General features: G+C 34.3%; 1 protein-coding gene across 1 annotated transcript; it reads left to right on the top strand.

Moving 5' to 3' along the window:
- The first annotated feature begins 9746 nt into the window (after positions 1 to 9746).
- LOC133696110 (alpha-L-fucosidase 3) lies at positions 9747 to 24059 on the top strand. The gene is made up of 5 exons (XM_062118159.1): positions 9747 to 10117; positions 22420 to 22629; positions 22735 to 22904; positions 23203 to 23473; positions 23590 to 24059. The coding sequence occupies exons 1-5, from the start codon at positions 9877 to 9879 to the stop codon at positions 23856 to 23858; spliced, it is 1161 nt and encodes a 386-aa protein (XP_061974143.1). The 5' UTR covers positions 9747 to 9876; the 3' UTR covers positions 23859 to 24059.
- The last annotated feature ends 1270 nt before the right edge of the window (positions 24060 to 25329 follow it).

The raw sequence follows: 25329 nt of genomic DNA on the forward strand, positions 1-25329 counted from the left end.
AAAATTTAATTATATTATTGGACTTAACTTTTATGCAAATTCGTCCAATACTCAATTAATTTGACCTTTGAATTTGCACTTTTCTATTTTTGGGCATAATAGGGTACAATTAGACCTTGAAATTCTTCCGAAAATTGCAGCTTGATTTTCGCCTATTTTTGCAGCCTTTCTTGGTCAGCTTTCTCCGCATTGCCAGCCTTTATTTTATTTTATTTTATTTGATTTTTTGATTTTTTGATTTTTTTGATTTTTTTTAGGAATCACCCAAAATTGGGTGATGACAGTTGCCCCCCTCTTTACAATTCTTACGGTAGAAAGTCTCGTAAGAGACTTTAGATAGTAAGTATTGTAAAGAAGAAAAAAAAGAGATGAAAGATGATTGACTCACCTTGTTGAGGAATGATGAATCCTCTTGAGGGTTAGAAAGCGCATTAAAAGGAGGTAAGGTTAGAAAAACACACTACCTAAAAGGTTAGGACTCGAAGGAGCTCTTAAAAAGAGGCAGGGTTGGACAACGCACTACCTAAGAGGTGAGGGCTCGAAGGCACATTCAAAAGAGGAGGCAGGGTTAGAAAAACACACTACCTAAGAGGTAAGGGCTCTAAGGCACACTAAAAAGGAGGTATGGTTAGGAAACACGCTACCTAAGGTGTGGTGGCTCGAAGGCACATTAAAGAAGAGGCATGGTTGGAAAACACACTACCTAAGAGGTAAGGGCTCTAAGGCGCACTAAAAGAAGGTATGGTTGGGAAACACACTACCTAAGGTGGTTAATGGCTCTAAGGCGCACTAAAAAGGAGGCATGGTTGGAAAACACACTACCGAAGGTGTGATGGCTCGGAGGCACACTAAAGGAGGTATGGTTAGGAAACACGCTACCTAAGAGGTAAGGGCTCTAAGGCACACTAAAAGGAGGTATGGTTGGGAAACACACTACCTAAGCTGGTTAATGGCTCTAAGGCGCACTAAAAAGGAGGTATGGTTGGGAAACACACTACCTAAGGTGGTTAATGGCTTTAAGGCGCACTAAAAAGGAGGTATGGTTAGAAAACACGCTACCTAAGGTGTGGTGGCTCGAAGGCACATTAAAGAAGAGGCAGGGTTGGAAAACACACTACCTAAGAGGTAAGGGCTCTAAGGCGCACTAAAAAGGAGGTATGGTTAGAAAACACACTACCTAAGATGGTTGTTGGCCCTAAGGCACATTAAAAAGGAGGCAGGTTTGGAAAACACGCTACCTAAGGTGTTTGAAGGCTCTAAGGCGCACTCAAAAGGAAGTAGGGCTCGAAAGCCCACTCGAAAGAGGAGGTAGGGTTAGAGGACACGCTACCTAATATGTGAGGGCACGAAGGCCCACTTAAAAATGGAGGCAAGGTTAGAAAACACACTACCTAAGAGGTGAGGGCTCGAAAGCCCACTCGAAAATGGAAGTAGGGTTGGAAACACACTACCTAGGAGGTGAGGGCTCGAAAGCCCACTCAAAAGAGGAGGTATGGTTGGAAAACACACTACCTAAGGTGGTTAATGGCTCTAAGGCGCACTAAAAAGGAGGCATGGTTGGAAAACACACTACCTAAGAGGTAAGGGCTCTAAGGCGCACTAAAAAGGAGGCATGGTTCGAAAACACACTACCTAAGATGGTTGTTGGCCCTAAGGCGCATTAAAAAGGAGGCAGGTTTGGGAAACACACTACCTAAGCTGGTTAATGGCTTTAAGGCGCACTAAAAAGGAGGTATGGTTGGGAAACACACTACCTAAGGTGGTTAATGGCTCTAAGGCGCACTAAAAGGAGGTATGGTTGGGAAACACACTACCTAAGGTGGTTAATGGCTCTAAGGCGCACTAAAAAGGAGGCATGGTTGGAAAACACACTACCGAAGGTGTGATGGCTCGGAGGCACACTAAAGAAGAGGCAGGGTTGGAAAACACACTACCTAAGAGGTAAGGGCTCTAAGGCGCACTAAAAGGAGGTATGGTTGGAAAACACACTACCTAAGGTGGTTGAGGGCTCAAAGGCGCATTAAAAAGGAGGCAGGGTTGGAAAACACACTACCTAAGATGTGAGGGCTCGAAAGCACATTAAAAAAGAGGTATGGTTGGAAAACACGCTACCTAGGATGTGAGGGCTCGAAAGCCCACTAAAAAGAAGGTACGGTTGGAAGACACGCTACCTAAGGTGTGATGGCTCGAAGGCACACTAAGAAAGGAGGCAGGGTTGGAAAACACGCTACCTAAGATGTGATGGCTCGAAGGCACATTAAAAAGGAGGTATGGTTGGAAAACACACTACCTAAGATGGTTGGTGGCTCGAAGGCACACTAAAAGGAGGTATGGTTGGAAAACACGCTACCTAAGGTGTGATGGCTCGAAGGCACACTAAGAAAGGAGGCAGGGTTGGAAAACACGCTACCTAAGGTGTGATGGCTCGAAGGCACATTAAAAAGGAGGTAGGGTTAGAAAACACACTACCTAAGGTGTGAGGGCACGAAGGCCCACTTAAAAATGGAGGTAGGGTTAAAGAACACACTACCTAAGATGTGAGGGCTCGAAAGCCCACTCGAAAAGAGGTGGATAGGGCTGAGGAGAGCACGCTACCTAAGGTGTGAGGGCTCGAAAGCCCACTAAAAAGGATGATTGTAAGACACTGATCTGTCAAGATGAAGGTTATGCATCATGATCAATATGCATGTATACTTACCTGAGAAATGTAGGTCCCCTTTTCTTCATGGTGTCCTCCTTTCTTCATCTCAAGAGTTTGAGTCTCTGATAGTAAGCTTTGATGGCTCCTCTCGCTCTTGCTTACTCGAGTCGTATCTTGTGATCTTGACCCCTAGAAAAGACTTGATGTCATTATACTTCTTTGTCCACCGCCCCTTTATCTCGAGGGTTGCCAATTTTGCCCAATAGTTTCTTAGAAAGGGGATCATGGAGCCAACTCTACCAGATGTTTTTTATTGCACTCCAGCTTGATCATGCCCCCAAGCATTCAATTTGGGTTTGGGGATAAGGATATGTGAAGGAAGGTCTGGTTATTTACAAGGAGTTGTTTTCATGCAGAATTTTTGGAATTTCAAAGTTATTCCAGACACAGAAATCATTTTGACATCGATTCAAAGCAGAACTCATTCTGACAAAATTCAAGTGATTCCTATAGAGAGGTTTTCAGAAGTGATGAAAACTTTTGGTTTTGATTTTGGTGAAAAATATGAAGTGACATTTGGATGGTCACAAAAGTTTGGAATATCAATTTGAGGGTTATTGAGAACCGTCTTTCGACGAAAATATGAAGAAGTGACATCTAGTTGGTCACAAAAGGGTTGAAATGTCAATTTGAGGGTTATTGAGAACCGTCTTTCGACGAAAATGTGAAGAACACGAGGTGACATCTTGTTGGTCACAAAAGGTTGAAATTTCAATTTAAGGGTTATTGAGAACCGTCTTTAAAGCATTCATTTTGTTTGCATGAATAATGATTTTGCTTGCATGAGAAAGCGCTGCCTACCGATCCAGATTGCTTGCCTTTGATCAGAAAGGGCTTGATTAGGCACGTAACGTAGGCTTTGGCTCTTGGCTATGAAGAAAAGGATATTTGTAGGCTCAAAAGGTGTTTAAGGGACTTTAAGACTAAGGATCACAAGTGCTTATATCCCAACCTTTTTTGTTCATACATTTCTGGACCTTGGAATTTGATTTGTAAAATGGTCCACGGTGCCCCCCAGTGTTGGAATTGGGCTCTTTCTCATTTTTTTCTTCATTTGATTTTGAGCATCATTGTATTTGCTTTTTTTTTGCTCAAATTTTTTTGGATCCTTTGGATTTTTCTTTATGCCCCCCAGTATTGTTCGGGCACTTTCAATCATTGAGGACTTTTTCGTACCCCCCAAGAGTTATTCAGGCATTTTTAGTCATTAAGGATTTTAGCACTTGCCCCCCAGTGTAGGGTGTGATCCTAGCCAAGGTTATTTTTCAAGAAAAATTTATTAGGCTCAAAAGGGGACTGCAAAGGAGATATTTCAGCCTTGCGAAAGGATTATCAAAGATGGCCTTTCTTCATCTCAAATGCATGCACTTAGGATCGATAAGCCTTGCTTTCATGCGAGTATGCAGAGTGATTTCTCATTATTCATGCAAATAAAACTCAGCTTTAGAGTCACTTCATGGTGTTTTTTTTTTTTTGGTTTTTTAGGTGTATGGTTACCTCTCTAAGGAATCACCTGAATTTCCAAAACTTGTTTGTTTGAACAAACACCAACAGGATTTCTGTTTTTTGTACTAAACTTTGATTTCCCAAAAATCCTTGTGAAAACATGGGGTTATGCTGCTTGTTTTGGGAAAAAGGAAAAACACGCCCAAAGATTCTTGGCGCAATGGTTTTGTAAGTACAAAGGTGTGCTTAGTATGTTATTTGCATGAACACAAAAAAAGAAAACACATGATTTTATTAACAGGAAAGGCTCATTTCACAAAGAAATTCTTGTGGCATTTTGAGCCAAATTACCGACAAAAACTGGGATAGGTTGAAACAATCAAGAAATTTTTAAAGGCATGATCAAGCAGGGGTAGCAACTGGCTCGCCATTTTGCGGTGCAACTCCCCTTCGGATTGTGTCAAGGCTTTTGATATATATTTTTTTTGGGGCAGAACAAGAACAGACTCCATTCTGCCACAGATGTGCAATTCCCCTTCGGATTGTGTTTAGGCTCTTGACCATGTTTGCCCCCCAGTTTCTTTGGGCTGAGTTGTTGCTGGGGTTTGAACAAAGATGATAGGTCAGTTGGAAGGAATCAGTTTTTGCTCGAGTAAGCTAGAGGCGAGTCAAGCTTTTGTTCAGAGACTCCAACTCTTTTTGAAAATGAGTGTCGCGACGAGCACATTTTTTATCTCCCATGTTTTTCGCTCAAAATTGGGTGTTGCAGACTCATACGGGACCCACCTTTTATTCTGGTGCATGCATGAGAAAAAGTATGAACATGCAATCTATATGATGAACTTGCCCTTCGAGGGGTGACATATGATCATCACTTTTGTATGATGAAACAAGAATATTGATTCTTGCCCAAACTCTACAATGAAAATTTTCGGAGTGACGATCATTCTGTCACCCACAAGTCTTGAATTCAAGATGTTTCAAGAAGGGTTCGCCCCGATGCAAATAAATGATAGCACATACAACCTCAGGACAGGTTCTATTCATTATGTGAACATGGGTAGGTTTTCTACCTGGTCTCAAAAGGGTCTATGAACCGCCCAGTGACCACCTCATGTGAAGGCGGTATAGGGGTTTACAAGGAATGGTCAGGGCACCCTGTGACCGCCATTACCGAGTAAACACTCAGCTCATAGTTGGATGTTTCACAAATCTGAACCCCGACTGAAAGTCATGAGGCAGACCGCTACTCCCCTCCTAACTTAGAGGTTTGTGTGTGCTTTCAAAAATACAGGTGATGCATGAAAAATTCTAAAACTGCATGGATAAAATAAAGCAAGACACAAATGGAAAAATTTAAACACATCAAATACACAAAGCTTAGTCCAATGTTGTTAGAAACAGTACCTCCCCAGTGGAGTCGCCCACTGTCGCACGTCGGAAAACACCCCGCGCGCGCGGCGTCGGCCCGTCCTGGCGATGGCGGTTTTTGCTCTCTCTGTTAATTGGAATTGATTTTGTTGGGAGTCGCCACCTAGTATTTAATTGAGGGTTACTAGGAAACCCGGGTTGACTGGTCTTGTCAGAGATTCGCGGATAAGGGACTGATTGTGGCTAGGGAAGGTATTAGCACCCCTAACGCACCCTACCTGAGGTAAGCTGCTTCGTGACTTTGATGTGTTAAAGAAGTTTTAAAAATTTTGTTTTTTCATCGGATTTTAGAAATACAACTTCCGTACAAGTTTGTACCTCTACACCGTGATCCAATCAAAATATTAAATCCTTCTTTATTCTTTTGCCGTCTTGTTATAAAAAGATCCCTGAAATAAATACAAACATGCATTTTTTATTTTTTTCTTTTTCTTGTTTTTTTTATTTTTCTTTTTTCTTTTTCTTGTTTTTTTGTTTTACATCCACAATACAAATTATAAAATTCAAAAATCAATAAAAATTACATCAAATAATTCCAAATTTACAAAACAGTACTAAAAGCTCCAGAAATTGCAAAGGAATCCACGCAGGAACAGCTGGCGGCGCGTGTTCCAACGCGCCACCGTCACTGGCGGCGCGTGGGCTCACGCGCCGCCGCTGATGGAGACCAAAAATCAGTGGATCGGGAACGTCTTCTTCTTCCCTGTCTTCCTCCGCCGGCGGTGAGAGTCACCGTCACCTGCAACAGCAAGAAAAACACACACAAAGCAATCGGTTTTAGTTGTTCTTCATTTTCTGTTCTCGGGTTCTTCCCCTTTTTTTCAAATCTGTCCCGTTTCTCTGCCTCCTCTGCAGATCGATCGTCCTCTTCTTTTTTCGGTGGCAGATCCGTCGTGGAGGACCCGGCGTCGTGGATGAGGAGGCGGGTTGATTTGGCTTCGATGGAGGCCGGTCTGTGGGTTCTACTCCGTTGCTGTTGATGGTCGGTTGAAGGAGGAGCCTGGTGGCGAGGCTGGAGAGATCGGTTCGGTGAGGAGGAGCTGCTGCTGAAGAGAAGGCTTCGGTGCTGAAGGTTGAAGACGCCGGGGAAGACTGTTCAGAGGGAGAAGGAAGGAAAAATGGAGGTGGACGGCTGCGGGTCGACAGGAAAATGGAGAAATGGGGAATGGTTTGCAGCCGAGAGAAAAGATGAGAAGGAAAGGGAGAAGATGATGCTGCCGTGGCCGTCTAGGAGAAAAAATGGAGGCTTGTGCAGGGAAGGGAGTCCGGCTGGAAGAGAAGAAGGGAAAAATTCTGCAAAAACAAAGGAGGGAGGGGGGCGGCGGCTCCCCTTTGAAAAATGAGTTTGCAGGGTTAGGTGTTTTTTTTTAGGGTTTGTTCTCCCTTTTTTTTCTTGTCAAAAATGCCCCCCCTTTATAGCTGAAAATGAAGACTATTTATAGGCAAAATAGTTTTTCGGGCTTCAAAATTGGTCCCTCAAGTTTTGTGTTTGGCCCTTGATTTCAATTGATTCACTTGGTAAAAATTAAATTGGGTCTCTTAAAATTCCGATCTTTTCAATTAAGTCCAAATTAAGCCCCCAAACTTAATTTTCACCAATTAAGCCCTCCAATTAATTTTGACCCGCTTAAAGTATAATTAAGTCCTTGCACTTAATTAAATCCTTCAATTGGACCCAAATTAATTCTTGAACATAATTAAAATTCAATTTGGCCCATGATTAAATCAAATTGGCCCATTAAAAATTTAATTATATTATTGGACTTAACTTTTATGCAAATTCGTCCAATACTCAATTAATTTGACCTTTGAATTTGCACTTTTCTATTTTTGGGCATAATAGGGTACAATTAGACCTTGAAATTCTTCCGAAAATTGCAGCTTGATTTTCGCCTATTTTTGCAGCCTTTCTTGGTCAGCTTTCTCCGCATTGCCAGCCTTTATTTTATTTTATTTTTTTTGATTTTTTGATTTTTTGATTTTTTTGATTTTTTTTAGGAATCACCCAAAATTGGGTGATGACAACATGACCCGATCGACTTGATAAATAAAAAAAAACTCGAACAATTAGTAAAAACATAATTTAATTTTAAAAATATTTTTAAGATTACATATTTTCTTAAAAAAAATATTGAAAAGAGTTGTTAACAATAATACAAAAAATATATATATACTAGAAGTTCTGAGGTAAATTCATGTTAGAATATATAATCCAGTGTCATAAAAAGTTGTTGAATTTTTCTCATTCAATTATATATTAATATTTTTTCTTAACAAAAGTAATAGTTTATTGAAATAAAATAATATGCTAGCATAATCCCTTGTTTTCTTATTAAGTTTTTTTTCCAATAAAAATATATAAATTTTTTCTTCTATATCCTTTCTTTAATAAAAATGAAAAAACACAACCAAGAAAATGTAAAAAATATTTGGATGATGTAAAATCAAAATAAGATATTCTTCTTTATTTGGATTTTTTTAAGCATAATGCTTTCTTAGAAAACATCTTATCATAATTATAAAATAAAAGTAAATTTAAATTATATAAAAATAATAATGCTTAGATAATTTTGATACGAATGTATTAAAAAATATAAAAATAATACACTTCTCCTGCATTGTTTTGGAAAACGTTTTGACGATGTTATTTAACCCAACCTTGACTGTATAGTCAACCTAAGGACCCCCTATCCTAGCTCCTCTCCTAGCCCAAACTTCAAATTAAACATGGTCTAAGTTGATTTTATGTGACTCGATTGATCGAGTAGGACTAAACATGAATAGGTTGGCCCATTCAAAAAGTAATTTGACCCAAAAAAATAAAATATAGACAGTTTTGTTTTAGCATTTAAAAAAAATATTGAATTGATAATATTTAAGATTGACCCAAGTCAAACTAGACTAACTCGTTAAATCCATGACCTGGACCAACTCATCTAACTTGCGTGTGTTGCCCTTTTTATTTATTTTTTTTGTTAAATTAGACTGACAATATATCTAACAGTTGACGTTCTAGCCACCTTGAATAGTCGAAAAGTCTAGAATAAATCTCAAGTGCCAAAAAAATATTATTTTTAACCTTTTTTCCAGTTGAAAACACCAAAGAAACAATTTAGAGACCTAAACAAGTCCATTTTGATTCTAAAATCAACATTCAATCAGTTAAAAAACAAAATAAGTAACCTAAATCCAAAATAATTTTTTAGTCCCAATCTATTTTCTTTGAACAAAATGACAGTTCTAAAACACCTATATGAAAATTAAACAAAATGAATTTTTGGATCAAAAGTAAAACTCTAATAACTAAAGTGATTGTAAAAGAATAAAAAGGAAAATCTGTGGACTAGAAAGGTTTGTTTCATGTGAATATAAAATTGGCTAAGTGGTTATCTTGTTTTACAGTTTAATTCTTTTTTAACCATTCCTTTCCATACAAATGATCAAAGATTATAATTCATTAAATTGGACTCCAATAAAATTTAAATTTGTTTGTGAAGTATATTTTAACCTCTTCAATTTTTTTTTGGTGTTCTAATAGTACCCGTAGAAAAATGAGTTTTTTGTGTAAAAAACCGTAGGCTTGATTTTTCGATCACTATAATAATGGTTAGAATTTGGGCTAGCAAACAACACGTTATCTACCATAACAGGTGATATGTCATCTACATTTTTTTTTCCTTAAAAAATAAGTTTGCCACTTAAAAAAACAAAAATAACATGCCCAAGCATGCAGGCCTAGGCTTTTTTTTGTTTTTTAATTAATACCCCTTTTATTTTATTTTTTTAGCTTATTTAATTTTTTTAAAATAATAATTATTTTTAATTATATTAGGTGTCTTTAAATTTTTATGAGGTTAGTATGATTTATGTAATTTTTTATATATATTTCATATAAACTAAATTTATTTTTATAAATTAAAAATATTTATTTTTTATGATATTTTTAATACGTGTAATTTTACATAATATTTTTTTTATTCAATAAATTTTATATATTTGTTAATTTCTATTAAACACATAATCTTTACTTATTTTATGTTGGTATTTCACTTGTTAATATAACTTTACACATAATATTTTTTATTATTATAATCTTTTTTTTATCAAATTAATCATATCCCAACTAAATTATTAAACATCTTTAAAAGCATGAGCGAGCCACCGGTCTAGTTATTATCTGTCTAACGTTCTCATTCGGCACACCTCATGCTTGCAACCCCACTACATAAAGTTATGTACAACAGTATCCTTCGACTCCCAAATTACCAGTTTCTTCTACAATCTGATAATTAATAGTAATGGAGCTGCCCAGCTCAGTCTCTGTCGTCTCTATCTTTACTTTGTTACTTATTTCGCAGTGGGTGGCGTTTGCCACTTCTCCATGTCATTTCCCAGCAATCTTTAACTTCGGAGACTCAAACTCAGACACCGGTGGATTGTCTGCAGTCTTTGGCCAAGCTCCTCCTCCGCATGGAGAGTCTTACTTCCACCACCCCGCTGGACGTTACTGTGATGGCCGCCTCATCATCGACTTCATCGGTACTTCCTGCTTTTCTTTATTCTTACTAGTTACTCCTGATCCTAAGAAAAGAAAAGAACTTGCAATATTTATAACCAGTAGTGTGAACTCCAGAAATATTTAGGAGTAGAATAGATCTTGAATCATTTATTATCAATCTTGCATACATACATATATATGGAGGTTAACAGCTACAATTTACTTCATTGATGATTTGGGGCCTGCTGTCTACGGAGGTTAACTGCTACTTAATTAAAGAGTTGGAGTTAACTCTCTGACAGCATGCATTCTTTAGCAGATTTTATTCATGTTTAAGATAATAAAATTATACATACATACGAAAATACATAGGGTTTATTTTATAAAATATTATTATTATTATATATACATAGTATAAATTTATTAACACTGAATGATTAACGATAATAAGTAAGATTTAGATATACGAGTTTTGTCAAAATATTTAGGTTTCTTTAATCCAAATTCGACTAGAAACCAGGTATATACTTTCCTTTTTAAACATCTATATATTTACGATTGGGCAGAATTTTGATGTAGAGAATAAGGTGAGATGACAGTAAAGGTAGTTTCTTTAAGAATTTTTTATTTTAAAATATATTTTTTAAAATCAAAATATTTAAAAAAAAACAAAAAAACTGCCAAAAAGAATCAGACATCGTACTGCGTGTAGAAATGAACACGTGAACTAAAAACTTATCAGTACTGTAATTGTTTAATTAAAAGTAATTGCCATCCATTAATTAATAAACCTAGAAAGACGAGTCCCGTGGAAAAAAGTAAAGAAAGAAAGAACACAGGAAGGAATAAGCTAGGCTTAAAGAAAAAGAGAGGAACAGAGGGGGGACAAAGATATATATGCCGCAGAAAATAACCTGACGTTTCCTGGATCACGTGAAGAATGGTCTGGCAGACATCATTATTGTTTTTTGTTTTGCCCTTGGAAGGTGGGCTGCTGCAGTATCTGAACGAAACCCACCGACGGTCCGAAAGGGTTAAATAATTAAACTAGTTTGAGAAAGCGACACCACGCTAGGTAGCTCCATCATACAACTAGCTATGGGTCAGGCACCCCATGCACAATCGCACATTCTGACGTGATGTTGATAACTGTTGTTTACAACTGTTATTAGAATATCGGTTATTAACTATTTGAGGAATTCATATTTGAAAAAAATTTTAGGAGGCTAAGAAAAAGTCATATTAAAAGAACCCTACTAAGAAAAATCCTTAAAGAAGTTGAGGAGAACCCATGTAAGAGCCCATAAAAAAAAAATTAAAAGGTCAAGGGAGAATCATGAAGGAGATGATACTTAAAAAATTTCTAAGATATTAAAGAACTTATTGAAAAACCAATACTTAGAAAATCTTTTAGAAGGCTAAAAAGAATCTATATTTAAAATTTTTTAAAAGAGGTTAAGGGGAACCATAGAGGAGCTCATACAATGAACAGTTGTTCATGATGATTGCTTGAGTCACGGAAGCCCTTTAAAGAGTCGAGCTAATCAGAGTTTGTACTAGAGAGTGCAAGGCTTATAGCCTTCCTAACGATGATGTAGGGGCATGAAAGCCCTTCATTAGAGAGTAATCACAGTAAAGAGAGATCTGAGATCATACTTAGAGATATCGTGAGGTCTAGAAGTCCTATTAGAGAATCATACAAGTCTAAGAATGCATTGAAGAACATGAGATTCGAGATCTATCCCTAGAGATGGTATGAGGGTCAGAAGCCCCATTAGAGAGTCGTGTAAGTTTAAGACTGCACTGGAGAGCAGGAGATCCGAGATCAATCCCTAGAGATGATGTAAAGCCTAGGAGCCTAACTAGAAAGTTGTGCCAATCCTAATCTGCATTAGAAAATAAAAGATCTAAGATAAATCCTTGAAGGTGGTGTGAGACCTAGGAGCCTCACTAGAGAGTCGTGTTAGTTTGAGACTGTACTGGTGAGCAAGAGATCCGAGATTAATACTTGAAGATTATGTAAGGACTAGAAGCTCTACCAAAGAGTCGTGTTAGCTCAAGACTGCACTAGAGAGCAGTAAATAGAAAGTTTATGTTAGAGACAATACTTTTATTTTAGAAATAAACTTTCATTCCTATCGAGGATAATGCATCCTTAAGTGATCTGAGTGCTAAGCACAAGGAAGATCTTTTCCTTCCATATCTTAAAGGTGGTAGGTATTTGTCTTGATTATCCTGATAACTTTGAATGAGGCATCCTATTTTGATTTAAGGATGTAACAAACTTTTAGGATACACTATGGGTTAAATCTTCCTAGTTCTTCCTTGAGCTTTCCAACCTATTAGGAGAATAATTCTGCTTGAAAGGTTTTTCATGTTGATTATCCTTGTAAAAACAAGAAGGTCTATGTTGTAGCATACTTGTCCCTTCCACCTGTATATAATTTTTCATGACTTGTTTTACTTTGAGCAATCTTCTATCTAGTAAGACATAAACTTTCTCCATAGAGCACACTTCTTTACCCCACTTATCAAGACCTTTAAAATCACTAGTTTAACCAACTCTTTCACTTTGAGCATTTCCTCATCAAACCTTTTCAAGTATACCCGCGTGGATTCACTCTCCAACTAAGTAACACCAAATAACTTCATTGAGCTTTTCTTGATGGGTATATTAGTGCTAAAATGTTTCTCTAGCTTGACATGGAGGTCATTAAACCCTCTAATGGAGCCTAGCCTTAAATTGTTATACTAGGCACGCCTAGACCTTTTAAAGGTTATGAGGATGATCTTACACATCACATCACTATCATGGATGACCAGCTTCAAGCTATTACGCATGTTTTGCACATGCTCTCTCAAGTTGGCGAGGCCATCATAGTTGTTTAGGTTTATTTTTCTAGAAATATAGTCCTAAAGGATTCGAGTATTCAAAACTCAAGAGACCCTCGCACTAGATGAGGTTTATCAATATTATTTTAGAGTGTTCAAATACAAACTATCTTTTAATCCTTTATTAGTGGGGATCTAAGAAGCCCAAGGAGTTTGGCTTGGAATGACCGGTTCGATAACTGATGTCAATCTCATGGTATCCAATAAAAGTACGTTTATAGTGCTTATTCTGAGCATAAGTATGGCGCGAACGACCTTTTAAGGCACTTGACAGACATTGAGGGAAAAAAAATACTCTTATAAATGTCATTTCACCCAAACTTCTTCGAGTAATGCAATTGTCTATGGGTATTGAGAGCGATCGAGGGCGATGGCATTGAAGTTTTGTGTTGTTAAATGTGCTAAAACTTGCTAGGGTGACAAGGCTTAGTTTTTCCCTTGGGTTGCCAACACAGCTTGAGTAAAGACTTGCACCTAATTGATGAATTATTGAGAATATAGTTGGTCAGAAGTGCTTGTGGTTACAAGTAGATCTGTCACGTATTCTGCCCTAGGTGTGTCTTGGTTGTCTTCCATGAAATAACCTAGAAATGTAAAAAATGAGTACTAAGGAGAAACTAATGGGTTTTTTATTATTATTATTTTCCATAGACAAAGCCAATTAATGATATTTTAAAATCCAAGATGCTTGGAAATAAGACTTATGCAGTTGGATAATAAGTTGATCATTTAGTTCTTACAATCTGATCCATTATTCTTAGCCAAAGTAGGTGGTAACTCGATGTGGGAAGCCAAAACGGGTGGTTACTTAATGTGGAAAGTTAAATATCATTAAAAGGTCTCATTTAGTAGATGCGAGGACTTTCATATGTTTAAGAACTTTTGTAGAGAAGGAGAAAATAATGATATTTTAGAGAAAAAACTTTGAAATATTTATGCAAATATGTAAAAAATAGAGATTGACAACTTTTATCTAGGTGATTCATAGGGTATTTATAGTTCATAAATCTTGTTCTTTTGTTTGAGTAAAGGGATTAAAGAGTAATTTTTCCTTGATAACATTAATAAGAGATAAATATCTCGTACATATATATTAATAAGGGATAAACATCTCTTATACAAATATTAATAGGATGTAGAGGTGGTAGGCCATGCAAGATTTTTTTATACACCTAAAGTGTAGGGAAAATGGGATCCAAAATCTATTTAGTCAGTAAAAAATCTTGAGGAATTTCCATGAGGTCCCAAAAAAATCAAGTTTAGAGTGTTGGGCTTAGACGCGTGTCCTGAGCCCATTAAGGGCAAAAAAAAGCTCAGACGCGCTACTTGGGAAACTACTAATAAATTGTTGTAAATAATAAAGACTATTTTAAAAGGTTTTTATCTCCAAAAATAAAAATTTTATCTAGTGTTTATATAGTGAACTTTGATATGGAATAATGACCAACAAGGAAAAGATAGGTGGGCTCACGCGTATAAAATTGAGCCGAGCAAGAGAAAACCCTCTAATTGCACCCCCTCATGTGCGAGGCAACACCTATACTTTCTGAACCTTTTTGTCTACTGAAACCATAATTTTTTAAACACTTGAAATTAATTTTCTAACAATCACAAAATCCTAACAACTAATTTATTTTAAAACTTTTTTAACAACTACAACTCTTTAATTTTCTAACTTTTTTATTTTTTTAACTGTTGTAATAACTCTTTAATTTTTTATTTTATTTTCTACTTTGTTTTTACATGTTAGCAGCCTATATATCATGCACTTTTATAGTCAAAGTGTGTTAGAAAACCATAATGTTCTTTTTTTTGTGTTTGCAAGGCTTGCTAGTATTTCCTTTTGATCTTGGTCTAGCTATTTTTGTAACCCTCATTTTAGAGGAGGAACTTGTTGAATCCTGGATGATAGTCTTATGATGAGAAAATATCCTTAAAGATAGTGTTTGTACACGCCTCAAGTTATATTTTGTTTTTATTCTTCATTGTATTTTTTCACAACTAACTTAAGGATATTTGAATAACATGGATGGAAACACTATTGGTGACAACATTGTTGCCCTTGACAATGTTGTTATTGAGAACTCTGCAATTATCATCTCTCTTGTCACTAATTTTGTTGTTGTTGTCGCCATTGTGTCATTAGCTAAGTCATTCCTTGATATTTCAAAGATTGAGTTTTTTGCTAGAGAAAACTTCAGAAGATGGCAAGAAAGAATTTTTGGTGTCCTTGACATGTATAAAGTTGTTTGGGTTCTTATCGATCCCAAGACCAATGACAATGTCGAAGCATGGACACATGAGAACAAGGTTTGTAGACAAACCATTTTAAGCACCTTTTCCAATTAGTTGTGTGATTTATATTACAGCTATAAGGAAGCAAAGGAGATATGGAGCAATATGGTGACAAAGTATACTGTTGAAGATGTGGGAAAACAAAAATTGTCATTGGAAAATTTTACCAATAGAAAATAGTGGATAATAAAGATATCAAAACTCAAATTAATGAATATCATAGACTGCTAGAGGACATAAAAGTTGAAAATATCAACATTCTTGAAGGATTCGTTGCTGGAATATTGATCGAAAAACTACCCAACTCATAGAGTGACTACAAGAAACAACTCAAGTACAAGCATAGACAATTATCTTTAATTGATCTTATCACCCATATCGTCATTAAAGACATAAATAGAGAGGAATTGCAAGCTACTAGGAAAAGGGAGATGACCACCGAAGCAAACTTAGTGGAATAGAGTTCACATTAAAAAATATATGACCATAAAAGATGTAGAAAAAATGGTTTACCTTGGAAACTCAAGAACTACAAATGTTCTTGGTAAAGGCAAAGTCCTGAAATTGACTTCAAGTAAGATGTTGGCTTTGAATGAGGTGTTGCATGTCCCTAATATAAAAGAAAATTTGGTCTATGTGGCTTTGTTGAGAAAATTTAACATTAAAATGTCATTTGAATCTGACAAGATTGTAATGACTAAGAATAATATATTTGTGGGGGAAATGATATTGTAACCGTAGACTTTTTGTACTTAATATTACAAATGAAATGAATGCTAATGCATCTTCTTCTGCTTTCTTGCTTGACTCTATTGATTTATGACATGCTATATAAGGACATGTTAGTTTATCGTATCTTAAGAAAATGAATTCTCTTGGTTTAATTTTTTGCTTAAATTCTTTATCTATGAATAAAGGTGAAATATGTGTAGAAGCTAAAATTACTAAGAAAATATGTGCATTTATTAAAAGAGAAATTGAATTACTTGACTTAATATACATAAACTTAGGAGATTTAAAACAAACTATGACTAGAGGATGTATGAAATATTATGTGACCTTCATAAAAGATTTGTCGAGATATACAAAATTTTACCTACTTAGAAGTAAAGATGAAGCTTATAACATGTTCTTATTATAAAAAGCAGAAGTAGAAAATTAACTAAATAAAAAAAATCAAACGAGTTAGATCTGATAGAGGAGGTGAGTATGTTATTGTCGCATGTGTGTGGCGTCGCAACAATTATCCTCCTATATCGAGAATGGTATGGTGGAAAGGACAAGGAATTCTTGTTCTTTATTAGTAGAAAGAGAAAATGAGAGTCACCACCTAATATTTTGGTCACTAGGAACCCTAACTGGTCTTAGGTTTCAGGTAAAGGGATTGATTGCGTAAAAGAAAGGTATTAACACCCTTAATATGTCTTACCTAAGGTAAGTTGTATTATTTATTTGTCTGATATGAATTAAGAAAATGTTGTATTTTCTAACTGTTGGTCTATTTATGATTAAAGAAAAGACCTTCTAGTAAGGAGATCCTTATCTTATCAAATTAAAAACCTAATCATTCTAATGTAAAAAAAGAACTATCTTTATATTAATATCACAAATACGTCCTACATATAACTTTATTATCTTGGATACTAACAAAAAACAAAACAGATTTTTTTTCAATTTAATATCAGAAAAAATCTTACATATAAGTTTGTAATCCCATGTATTAAAAGGAGCAAAAGTAATTTTTTGTTATTTTTTGAAATGTAGGTTAAGTTCTCATGACTTTAATAAACTAGTTATTAAATAAATAAAAACATGCCAAATAAAAAAAAATATTCTCTTATGACTTTTTAATGTGAGGAAATTGTATTTTTGAGACACTTAACCATATGCAAATTAAAATAAAAATTGTATTTTTGAAGGAAAGAATTTTTGTGTTATTTTTTTTGTGGGAGGAAACTGATTTGTTTAATATCGAAAAAATACCTCGCGTGTATGTCACAATTTCAAATATTAAATATGAAAGGGTGAAAATATGAAGAACTCAAAATTAATTGAAAAAATGATTACTATGACCTTGTTTGGCAAAACACAAATAACATGTTTTTATCAAGATATTTGAATCACGATGTCATTTCAAAAAAAATTATCGTTTATCGACTCAAAACCAAAAAATGCCAAACATCCACACAAAATTTATTAATGTCACCTACTTGTTTAAATTTCATGCTAATCCAAATAAATCCATACCGACCTTAAAACAACTCATGCACCAATATGTAACATCCATAAAGTAATCACAACCCTAAAAATAAACTTATAATTCAACACAAGTAATCAAATTATTTCAAAAATCCAAACACAAATCAAACCAAATTAATAGTCCAAACATTACGCAAAATAGTAAGTATTTGATTTCAAAAAAATCACAATGTTATATCAATTTATCAAAAAAAAGTTTGAGTTTATAGATCGACCTTCCAAGGCGTTTATCGAGTAATTAAAGCCATGAGAACTTGGTTTATATTTCAAATCGACCAGCTCATTCCAGCGAACACTGACTTTGAGGAGAAATCCTTTCCTGAATGAAGGTGATGCTATTTTGATCGAAAAAATTAATTTTATTTCCTTAATAATATGTGGAATTATGAACTTATATTCCTTATATTAAATTAAAAAAACATCAAAAATATATTTTATTTTCTGTTGATATATGAGATTATGAACTTATACATAAAATGTATTCCTGATATTAAGTTAAATGATAGTTCCTATTATTTTTATATTGGCGTTAGAATGGTTAAGTTTTTAACCTAATAAGATAAGAATTTCCTCACCGAAAAAGACTTTTCTTCAACCATAAACAAACCAACAGTTAGAAAACATAATATTATTTTAGTTTATATCAGACAGATAAACAATGTAGCTTACCTCATGTAAGGCGTATTATGAGTGCTAATACCTTTCCTTTACGCAATCAGTCTCTTTACCCAAACTCCAAGACCAGTTAGGGTTCCTAGTAACCAAAATACTGGATGACAACTCACATTCCCTCTTTGTACTGATAAAAGATAAGAATTTCTTGTATTTTCTTCCCATACCATTCCCAATCCAGAAAGATGATCGTCATGACGCCGCACACGCACAATAATTCTAATGAATGATTATTGTGAAAATGAAGGTAAAATACATGAAGTTACTTCACCTTCTTCACTCGAGTTTAATAGGGAAGCCGAAATAAAAAAATAGAACTTTAAAAGAAATGATGAATGTTATGTTAGTTAATTCTTCAACACCTAATAATTTATGGAGTGAAGCTATTTTATTTGTATGTCATTTACAAAATAAAATTTCTTATAAGAAAATTGGTTTAACACCTTATAAATTATGGAAATATTATTCTCATAATTTAAAATATTTAAAAGTGTAGGGGTGTCTAGTTAAGGTTATGTCACCTGACAAAAAAAGACAGATAGGTTCAAAAACTTCTGATTGTATGTTTATTGGTTATGCTAAAAATAGTGTTGCATGTATGTTTCTAGTTTTAAAGAGTGATGTGCTAGATTAAAATACTATTATTGAAGGAAAAAAAATGCAAAATTCTTTGAACACATTTATCCATTAAATGAAAAGATTTCTCATGCATCTGTTAATGATAATGAAGTTGATGAAACTCACATTGAGGAAGTGAGGAGTAAGAAACAAAGAAAATAAACTTTTTTTTTTAAATGATTTTTTCACTTATCTAGTAGATAAGGATCCAGTGACCTATTCCGAAGCTATCTTTTCTTCTGATATTTTTTTTGGGAAAGAAGCAATTAAAGTTGAAATTGAATCACTTTTACAAAATCAAACTTAGAAGATTGTTGATGTGCCCTCAGGTGCAAAACCTATTGGTTGTAAATGGATTTTTAAAAGAAAAATATTTTCCTAATGGTTTTATAGATAAATACAAAACAAGATTAGCTACAAAAGGTTTTACTAAAAACAAATATGGATTATTTTGATACATTTTCACATGTAGTTAGAATTTCTTCAATTCAAGTGTTAATTGCTTTAGCTTCTATTTATAACCTCTTTTTACATCAAATGGAAGTTAAAACTGTTTTTAAAATGATGATCTAGAAGAAGAGATGTATATGTTACAATCTAAAGGTTGTATAGTTCCTGGTTAAAAGAATAAAGTTTGTAAGTTGAAAAAGTCTTTATATGACTTAAAGCAAGCTCTTAAACAATGACATTAGAAATTTGATCAAGTTGTTTTAAGTGATGATTTTTCTTCAGTTAGTGTGGATAAATGTGTGCATACACTATGATGCTAACACTCAATTAAAAAAAAATAAAGGTGAACCGGTTACTCAGCTTGAGTATGTTTTGATTATTAGGAGTTTGATGTATTTGATGAACTTCACTCAACTCGATATAGCAGGCGTTATGTGTAGATTGAGTAGATATACACAAAATCTCAATCGTGAGCATTGGACGACAATAGTCTGACTAATGAAACATTTGAGAGGTACCATAGATTATAGTATTCTATATAGTGGATTCCTCATTGTATTAGAAGGATATAACAATGATAATTAGATTTCAGATTCAGATGAGATTAAATCCACTAATAGTTATATCTTTATTCTTGGTAGTGGTGTAGTGTCTTGGAAATCATCCAAGCAAAGTTTAATTGCTCGATTTACTATACAGTCAACATTTATAGCTTTAGAATCAATATGAAATGATTCTAGTTGAGGAATTTCTTAACTAAGATTCCAATTGAAATGAAACCAATACCTTCTATATCCATGTATTATGATTGCCAAGTAGCAATAGTCATTGCTAAGAATAAATCTTTTAATGGTAAAAATTGACATATTCGATGAAGACATGATGTTGTAAAACAACTGTTAAAAAATAAAATTATTTCAATTGATTATGTAAAGTCAAAAATGAATTTGGACAATCCTTTGACTAAACCACTTGGTAAAAAGATAATATTAGAAACATTAAGAGAAATGAGACTAATGTTTGAGTAAAAAATCAAAATGATGATAACCTAACCAATGTGATTGGAGATCCCATGAATTAGGTTCATATGAGTAATAACATAGTTATTTATGATTTTGTAGCACTATAAAATAAGTCATTTTCTATTATATGAGAATAATGCTAGTCTGCAATTGAAAAGAGGATGAGCTACAAAGTTTTTAATGAGTTCCATATTCCTTATAAATAGTGTTCAAATTACAATGTACACTTGATACAATCACCTATATGAGTGTGGAGTGGGGTCGGTCTTATAAGATATTAGCAAAATCTCTAGAGCATTCATGAACAACTAGGCATGTGCATGGCCTATTAAGCGTAAAATCGAGTCAAACAAAAAAAAATAATGGGGGTATAATGTGAATGGTGAGATACCTAACTTACAATATAAAAAAAATTATTCATAGAAATTAAAAAAATTTCACCAATTATTTAGTAAGTTAAATCCCATTCTTTAAATGATATGATTCATAGTCTAAAAGATGCTAGATTAGATTAGATGTATTACACTCAATATATAGAAATCCAGCAGGTATATTTTTATTTCAAAATTCTTTTGAAATATGTGGGGTGTTGTTATAAATAATGAAGATTATTTCAAAAAACTTTTATCCTATATTGAAAAATAAAACCTTTATCTAATGTTTATATGATGAACTTTGATATGGCATAGTAACCAACAAGGAAATAATAATGAGCTCGAGCACATAAGATTGAGTTAAGTAAGAGAAAAACATTTGATCCCCCTATATGCGCATAAGATAATACCTATATTTTTTGAACTTTTTTGTCTGATGAAACCATAATTTTTTAAACACTTGGAATTAATTTTCTCATAATCATAAAATCCTAACAACTTTTTTATTTTAAAATTTTTTTAATTGCTACAACTCTTTAATATTTCCCTAATAGCTCTTTTTTTTAAAATTATTGTGATAACTCTTTAATTTTCTAATTTATTTTATGCCTAGTTGTTACATGTTAGTAGCCTATATATACCATGCATTCTTATAGTCAAAATGTACTGAAAAAATCATAGTATTATTTTTTTATGTTTGCAAAGTTTATTAGTATTTCTTTTTGATATTGGCCTGACTATTTTTTAGAGGAACTTGTTAGATTCTAGAGAATAAACTTGTGTTAAGAAAATATTTTTAAGGATAATATTTATATACGTTTTAAATTATAATTTATTTATGCTCTTCGTTGTATTTTTTTTCCTACACATTTTAGTTTTGAAATTTTATAGTTATACATACAAATCCTTAAAGTTGTCTTTTCTCTTACAACCTTCATAGAACTACATAGGTAACAAGTACGATCCGATGCTTGAATTTAAAAATAAACAACCATGTCATTATTTATCCAAATTAGAAATACTATTACATTATTAGTATTATTATAAAATAAAAATTAAAAAGCATGATATGATAATTTCTTTTTTATTCACTTCCATAAGCTTCATCTCAACCGGCATTATGTTGAGTTGATTGTACCCTGTCAGGTATATTTGCCATGCACCTGAAAGCTGTGTGGTCGAGATATTTATCACAATACAAAAATAATTCTGCTATAAGTTAAACTGTTTAATTTTAATTGAGTGATTCCATATACCTCATCAGTATTGAAATATCTCGTCATGTCTTTTATATGCTCTTAAATAAACATATTCTTATATTGTGATTGGTTAGTATGTATTTTATGATAAAAATCATATATATATATATATATAGAAAGAAAATAAATATTTTTATTGGAAAGATATAGATAAAAATATAAAATAAATTTGTTTCTTAAACAATTTTAGAATAAATTTTTATCTTTTTAAAATAAGAGATACATGTTTTATTTATATCTATTATCTTTGTATCTTGTATGTATATATCAAAATAATAACCAAATGCTAACCAAGCATTTTTTTTATTAAAAAAAAATCCAATTTATATATATAAAACAATCAAAATAATAAGAAAAAAAATTAATCACTTTTTCGTTGTCTAACCATGAAATCAAAAGAAAGTAATAAAACCAAAATAATTTGTTTCCTTTGGAGTGCCTTACATTTATTGATAATTAGATTAATACTGCTGAAATTAATTCTTTAACCATGAACTTTCAGCGAAGAGCTTTGGACTACCATATCTAAGTGCTTACCTTGATTCAGTGGGTAGCAACTTCACTCATGGAGCCAACTTTGCAACGGCAGGATCAACCATTAGACCCCAGAATTCAACTCTCCATCAAAGTGGTTTCAGTCCTATTTCCTTGGATGTTCAATGGAACGAATTCTATGATTTTCACCGCAGATCCCAGATTATCCGTAGCCAAGGTATATAAATATATTTGTCGACACGCATACTGATAATGTCTCTGTGCAGTACCTTTTACATTATTCAATCAAGAACATGAATCCGAGTTAAGTTATTTGGTGCAGGTGGAGTTTATAAGAAATTGTTGCCTAAGGCTGAGGATTTCTCTCATGCTTTGTACACATTCGATATTGGTCAGAATGATCTTACCAGCGGTTATTTCTCGAACATGACTAGCAGTGAAGTTAAAGCATATGTCCCAGATGTGCTCGACCAGTTCAAAAACATTGTTTCGGTTAGTATATTTATGCATCTGCTTGAAGTTAATTTTATCAATTGTTGTTGTGGGGATGATAAAGGAGAGGAGACGTAAAATTAATATGTTTCTAAAACAGTTTTATAATACTTTCAGAAGAAAAAATATAGCGAAACATGTTATATTTTTGTCTCTATTTTTTCTATCTTTTATATATCATCTTTTATGTACGAGAGAGTAACGTTATTATTTGAAGTTTTTAGCATGCAGAATCAGAATTTAAAACTGGTTAATCTAAAATAAATGTGCTTTAATTTGTTGATATTTAAATTCACAGTACATATATGGTCAAGGAGGAAGGAACTTTTGGATTCACAACACAGGTCCATTTGGGTGTCTAGCTTATGTCTTAGAACGCATTCCAATCTCAGCTGCGGAGGTGGATAGGAGTGGATGTGGAACTCCATTTAATGAAGTGGCTCAATATTTCAATCGTGGATTAAAGAAGGTTGTCTTCCAATTAAGGAAGAAATTACCACTGGCCGCAATAACATATGTTGATGTTTATTCAGTGAAGTACAAACTCATAAGCCAAGCAAGAAAGCACGGTGAGGACAAGTTCAATCAACTCATTCGATATCTTCTGTGTTTCTCGTTTTTATTTTATGATTGTTTTTGAGAAATTAATATATTCTTGAAAATGTGAGTTAAAATAAAATCGCAGGGTTTAATGAGTCGTTAAGAGCTTGTTGTGGGCATGGTGGAAAGTACAACTACAACAGGCAGCTTGGATGCGGAGCAAAGAGAACTGTGGGTGGCAAGGAAATATTAGTGGGTAAATCCTGCAAAGATCCATCCAAATGGATTAGTTGGGATGGGGTGCACTACACACAAGCAGCTAACAAATGGATCTTCGACCGGATCGTCGACGGCTCCTTTTCCGATCCGCCAGTTCCATTGAAGATGGCATGCCAGAGGCAGCCAGTCCATTGATGTGTACTCTCTCAGGAATTTGCTGGTTCGTTCATTTTTAATGTTTTTTTCTTTTGAATACAATCCAGAGAGTGAAAATGGATGGAGAATTAGTATTTTTGTTTCGCCATGATTGGATTTTTAAGAGTTAATTGATTAAAAAAGACAAGCAAAACAAGTTAACGTGAGAGATTATTGGTTAATTGGAGAAGAGTTTCTTAAGCTCAAGGAGTGGGTTTAATGATATAAAGAAACAACAAAGAAAAACGTTCCCAAATTTGAAAATTTGAATTTGTAGAGAAAGCCTGGGATAGTGCATATTTAGAATCTGTGGCTTCAAACTTCAGCCATGGAGCCAATTTTGTCACTGCTGGGCCAACCATCAGGCCTCAGTTATCTCTTCCATTTCCTTTGACGTTCGATACTCAGTTTTCAATAAAATATCCCAGAGATACCGTAGCCAAGGTGATCGATGCCATCAAATGCATATCTCCAGTTCTTACAATTAATGTTTTGGAAAAGGAAAAGGAAAATCTGAAACTATTTCTGCTGAATAATGTGTGAGACAGGAGGGATATTTGAGACTTTGCTGCCAAGGAGGCAGATTATTTCTCCAAAGCCAGCTTATACACCATTGACGGTGGCCAAAATGATCTCACTGGTGGTTACAGGCTTAACATGACCACAGAACAGGTCGAGGAAAATGCTCCCAAAATGTTAAGCATTGTCAAGGTGAGGCAAGCCGGAATCGATGGATCACCTTTTCTCTCTGTATACGTCAGTTAATTCATGTTTATACGCAGATACTCACCTTCTTTGATTTGATTATAATTTATATATATACGGGCAGCAAATTTATGCTGAAGGAGGAAGATGATTTTGGATAACATAACACTGGATCAGTGGGGGCCGGGTGCCTGCCATGCATGCTCTTTGGACAAGCTTCTAAGCACACAGACAAATTATATGGGTGTGGCTGGCAGCCCATTCATTCAATGAAGCATCTCAGTTTTTCAACCAAAAACTAAAAGAAGCTGTGGTTCAGCTCAGGAAAGATCTTCTGCAGGCTGCAATTACTTGCCTTGATATCTATTTACTCTAATCACCCAAGCTAAAGTACGTAAATGCTATAATTAATATACATAATTTTTAAAGGGCAGGATTCGGACAGCCTTTTGTAGCATGTAGCGGTCAATGTGGGAAATATAAGTATAGCAGTGCGAGAAGATGTGGTGCCAAGATCACCATGAATGGGACGGAGTTGGTGACAGCTAATTCATGCAAAGATCCATCAAGATCTCTACATAGTATTGCCAGTTCTATATAAACCACAACGTAGACATTATACAATTACTTAAATAGCCTGCCCATTTTGCCCTTGACAAAAGCACTCCTATTGGTTGCCTTCGCAACAAACAGGGGTAACATTGTCATTTATGGGATACAAACGTCAAATGTATACTTGTCGAAGGGTCTAGATCTTATATCTAAA

The sequence above is a fragment of the Populus nigra genome, chromosome 6 (genome assembly GCF_951802175.1).
Source record: "Populus nigra chromosome 6, ddPopNigr1.1, whole genome shotgun sequence".
Lineage (NCBI taxonomy): Eukaryota > Viridiplantae > Streptophyta > Magnoliopsida > Malpighiales > Salicaceae > Populus > Populus nigra.